We start from the raw sequence: 5,239 nt of genomic DNA, 5'->3' as shown, positions 1-5,239 counted from the left end.
ACTATGTTGCTCACCTGTGGAATGTTAAATGTTAAGGACAGAGGTTTCTAATTCTCATGATTGAATTCACAATAGTTGAAATATTAATATTATGGAATATCCTTCACAATATCTTAGAACTCTTGCATAGCCCATAGAAAACTTTATTGCAAAGTGGGTGCATGTTAGACCACCTCCATAAAAACCAAATTAAGGAGAAGACAAGAAGGGATCAAAACATAAAAGGGAGCATTGCACTGCCATATTACTCACCTTTCAAAGGTATCCACTTTTCAAAATGAAATCACAAGGGTTTAAAATCTGGGCTTGTGGATTATTACAACCAGCTATCGTTGCTCTGTCGAAGGAGCAAACCGACCTCGCAGATTCCATCACGACACGCAAAAGGGACACAGATGGGAGGATCGCATTAGAGCTTGCCCAAGTGCGAGGATACAGTTCCTGATTTCATCAGAAAAGTTGCTCTAATGCATTCTGAAAACCTATTGAGAGGGTTCGCAGGTTAAAACCAAGCCACTGGACATTTCTACCACACGCAAGCTTGCTAGCAGCCTTTACAGGCCCTGAAGTGTCTGCACAATTGTGTTGTGCCATGGGTCCGACAGGTGCTGCAAGAGGTTGTCAAGAGGTCCCTTGCCTGTCAAGTTGTGTTGAATCACGAACCCGAGGAAGGCCAACATGGCCAAACGACCTGCAAAACCCAAGAAAACCAATAAACATCGTCGATCATCATATTAGGCAATGCTTACTTACGTCTCAATCTCAAGAGATGCTTGACATTCTGAGTAACCTGCAATGTTTTCCACAGGTACACTATGCTTGTTTAGCCCCTGAAAACTTAGGATTCTCACAAACATACTCTCATGGACTGCAATCCACTTGTTATTAGTCAGTATTCAAAATTGGAAGACCTTTCTGCAGGGGGCAGTGACTATGAGGGTGCAACCCTGTACCCATTACCGAGAAAACTTCAGAAGAGGTCCATGAATGGTACAGGTAAGAAACTCACCATTGGCCAGCTCTCTCTCCTTGTACTCTATAGAAGTGGGGAAGTTGAATGGATTGAAGATGCCACCAGGGTATCCAACCTCACCAGGAGGCAATGTGAGCTTGGGGTTGAAGGGATCTGCGTTCACACTGCCAGGGTACTTGATGTCCTGCCATCTCCTCACCTCCACATAATGGAATAGGATGAACTCAATGACAAACAAAGTGGACGCTGGAGCAAAATACTCGATTTTGCCTGCGTCATACCACTCCGGAGCATTGATGACACCGATCTTCGTAAGCAGCTCAGGGATCAGCATCCCTGCAACACCCAGCATTGCCCACCGGCCATTTTGCAGTTCAGCCTGCACGTACCACTTCAGGTTCGCTGGATCCTCACCCAGTCCGAGGGGGTCGAAGCCATTGTCACCTGGTAGGCTGCAATAAGGAAAACCAATCCATCGTACAGTCAGCCAGTTTCGAATCACACGAGGGGCAAAGGTTTGCCCTAAGATTTGATATCACGTAAGACAAAGAAATTCCTGGAACTAAAAAGGATACAAGTCATTTGCAGTGTAACTATGATAGAACTTTGCTAGCCATGCACACTTTCCTGCCTTAGAACTTAGAACTCAAAACAAGTTGGAGTTATTTGCCACAATGGAAACTCGAGGTTAGTCCCATGAAGTGGTGTGAAGACAATGAGCTCCTGCAAAAGAGCCATCTCAGACCTAGCCTGTTGCAGAAACCACAGGTGGCTCCCTGCAATCCCTATAACCCATTGCAGAACGATGCGGTAAGTATATGATATTGCATTGGATTCTAACAGCATGGCAAGACAGATCAACGATAGTGAATTATGTGATGGCACGGTTTGTGGTATCCCCCTAGCATGTTCATGATATGCCACAGGCTAACGCGATCGCCTTTCCAATCTGGTCAGGTTTTAGCCGTGGGCTAGGATCAGCTAATGTACTCATCGCGTTCCCCAATGTACTCAGCGAATGGACCCATTGCTTCCCAATGTACTCAGTTCTAGCCAAGCCACTTGGATCAGCCACAGATGGAAGCTCATACAGAAATCACGGTTTATTGACCAGCGAACCGGAACACATACGTCACAATCTGGAATGGCACCAGACTATGAATTTACAAGTGAAGAGGCAGAGGCCAAGCAGGAAGCACTGTAACAAGCCCATAACAAGGGGAGAAAACTTATGAGACTCGTACCTTCCAGTGAGATAAGAGGGGGAAGCGAGGCCAGGGAGCCACTCGCCCTTGGATGCATGGACCTGGAGAGATCCTGATCGAGGCAGGGAGGCGGGACCAGTGGCGCGTTGGATGAAAAGGCGAGAGGGCTTAATACTTCCCGACAGGAAGTTAGAGGAGCTGTTGCCCCCCACAGAAGTAGAGGCGCCGGGTGTAAGGCGCATGGCATTGGCGGCGGCAGCCATCTCCCTTGAGAGAGAGAGCGAGCGAGCTTAGGCTCTTCTCTCGGTAACAATCCAGAAGGCTGCTGTCTGTGTCAGCTTATCCTCTCACCGGAGTTGACGGAAAGATAGAGAGAGAGAGAAAGACAGTGCTGAGGGTAGAGAGAAGAAAGGGAAACTAGACAATCCCATCATCATCTGCCTCTCGTCCAATTATGTCCCCCTACCCCTATCCACATGGCTTTACTTGGAATTTCCTTTCCCTTCTTCTAGTCTAGTGTGATTTATCTTCTCTTTTTGATCGATGCTTCTCAAATTGTACCCCTCCGATAGACTGCCTACATTGCATTACTCTTGGGGCCCACTAATCACACTTGGCATTATTACAAAGCTCACAAGGTTGTGAGTTAAGAGTCCTCCTATGCCTAAGTCAATGTACTTACTAAAGCAAAGTGGGGAAAATCACTCTACGCACTCCGAGTGTGTCACACTTGGTATCAGAGCTCTACTCACACGAATGCTAGTCTTTCAAAGGGCATGCATGGGAGCGATCACGAAGAAAAGCTAACTGTGGTTCATCAACATGGGTGGACGCAACAAGAATAAAGGTGGAATTCGAGCTGACCGAGATGAGATCTCGTTGGCCCTTGGAATTGGGGCAAGTAGACCTCAACTAGAGATTGGGGAGGGGTATACAATTGAACATGAGAATTAGTTAGATGCAGCACTACATAATGAAGAGGTACCACTACAAGGATTTGAGCTAGTAGCGACGGCGGGTAACGGCGTCGCTATTGACGCAAATAGCAACGCTCCACAGGGAAAAAAAGCGGGCCAAAACCGAGCGCGGTTTCATTTCGCGTTTGCACATTGTGTGTTTTGAGAGCGAGAGTGAGGGAGAGAGCGATCGTCGTGAGAGAAGGAGAGAAAGAAGACCTACCGCCGCCGCTGTCATTCGCAAAGGAGAGGAGGAGCCTTCATCGCAAAGAGGAGCCGCCCCACACTCGCCATATCTCATCGGTGAGTCTCCCTCTCTCTTTCTTTTGCTTGTTTAAGGTTTAAATCACTTTCTCTTTTGCTTGTTTAGGAGAGGAAATGAGAGAGAAAGAGAGGGAGAGAGAGAGAGAGAGAGAGGGAGAGAAAGAGAAAGAGAGGGAGAGGGAGAGGGAGTGCATTCTCTCTCTCCCTCTCCCTTTTGCTTGTTTAAGGTTTAAATCACTTTCTTTTTTGCTTGTTTAGAAGAGGAAATGTGAGAGAAAGAGAGGGAGAGGGAGGGGGAGGGGGAGGAAATGAGAGAGGGAGAGAAAGAGAAAGAGAGGGAGAGTGAGAGGGAGGGAGAGTGCATTCTCTCTCTCCCTCTCCCTTTTGCTTGTTTAATGTTTAAATCACTTTCTTTTTTGCTTGTTTAGGAGAGGAAATGAGAGAGAAAGAGAGAAAGAGAGGGAGAGGGAGAGAGAGGGAGAGAAAGAGAGGGAGAGAGAGAGGGAGAGGGAGGGGGAGGAAATGAGAGAGGGAGAGAAAGAGAAAGAGAGGGAGAGGGAGAGGGAGAGGGAGGGAGAGTGCATTCTCTCTCTCCCTCTCCCTTTTGCTTGTTTAATGTTTAAATCACTTTCTTTTTTGCTTGTTTAGGAGAGGAAATGAGAGAGTAGGAGAGAAAGAGAGGGAGAGGGAGAGGGAGAGAGAGGGAGAGAGAGAGAAAGAGAGGGAGAGGGAGAGGGAGAGTGCATTCTCTCTCTCCCTCTCCCTTTTGCTTTTGGAGAGTGTTAAGATATATTGTGAGAGGGAGAGGAAATGCGAGAGAAAGAGAAAGAGAGGGAGGGAGAGGGAGAGAGAGGGAGAGAAAGAGAAAGATAACATATATTGGAATGATAGCATATCCATGATTATGGTAATGGTATCACTTTGCTTTTTTTATGGGTACCATTACATCGACTCCTTAAGAGGGCTAAAAATTAGTCATACACTTTATAAAGTCTAACTAGGAGATTTAAGATGCATGATAATAGACTTATCGATAATGGTATGTAATGTGCTTTGCCATAGGCCACGTACATTGGTGACTCTTTAAGATGGCTTAAAATTGGTCATGTCCTTCATAATGTCCAAGTAGGGGATCTAATTGTAATATGCATAATTCATTGTTTTTGTATTAACTTTATAGGCATAACAAATTAGAAATCATGCCAACTAGTCAACGGAAGGACTAAAAGAAAATGATACCCTAGCTAATGGTCATTACGGTACTTTATCAAAATGAACCCAAAAGTATTGTTATAGAAGAAGAATCCCTTAAATTGAGCATAGGATATTTTCTCTCAGGTCTTATGACTATGAGTAGAATTGATTGAAACAAATTTTATTACTATAGTTGATAAATTTCATAGATGGCATTAATTTTAATATGCGATCCTAGGACAAAAAAACCACATTTCTAAGATGCTTTTTGTTGAGACTGATTTATTATTAGACTAAGAGATCCTCAATGATGCTCATAAATGGATTACTTATACTCAAAGCCCTCTAGTGCAGTTGTATAAGTAATCCTAGTAGAGCCCCTCTAAGATACTCAAAGTACATAACCTAGAGACCATAGCTAGGTATATAAGGTATAATGGTTGTACAAGAAGACACCTCAATAATTGACTTATCACCATTAAATCCCAAAGAAGAATCGTGTTCCATCCCCTTCAACTCTATATTCACCTCGTGAAGAACTTCATTGATCATAGCATTCTTGTCACCAATCTTTTTGTTGCAATGATGAAGTAACATATTCATCACTTTTCCTTTTAGCATCTAAGCCATTATCCAATCTTTTAGTC

The 5,239-nt window shown here is 44.6% G+C and overlaps 1 protein-coding gene across 1 annotated transcript; it reads right to left on the bottom strand.

Annotated features, from left to right (window-relative positions):
- Positions 1-213: 213 nt before the first annotated feature.
- LOC148032340 (chlorophyll a-b binding protein 4, chloroplastic-like) lies at positions 214-2,570 on the bottom strand. Its single transcript, XM_087682971.1, has 3 exons — positions 2,218-2,570; positions 1,010-1,425; positions 214-691 (listed from the first exon to the last, which is right to left on the bottom strand). Exons 1-3 carry the CDS (start codon positions 2,439-2,441, stop codon positions 555-557), a joined length of 777 nt encoding a protein of 258 aa, XP_087539097.1. The 5' UTR covers positions 2,442-2,570; the 3' UTR covers positions 214-554.
- Between the last annotated feature and the right edge of the window lie 2,669 nt (positions 2,571-5,239).

Source organism: Lygodium microphyllum, chromosome 8, assembly GCF_053477565.2.
Source record: "Lygodium microphyllum isolate KBCC chromosome 8, Lygodium_microphyllum_v1.1.10, whole genome shotgun sequence".
In the NCBI taxonomy this organism is placed as follows: domain Eukaryota; kingdom Viridiplantae; phylum Streptophyta; class Polypodiopsida; order Schizaeales; family Lygodiaceae; genus Lygodium; species Lygodium microphyllum.
The sequence above is the reverse complement of the archived record's forward strand: the minus strand, read 5'-3'. Positions and strand labels throughout refer to the sequence as shown.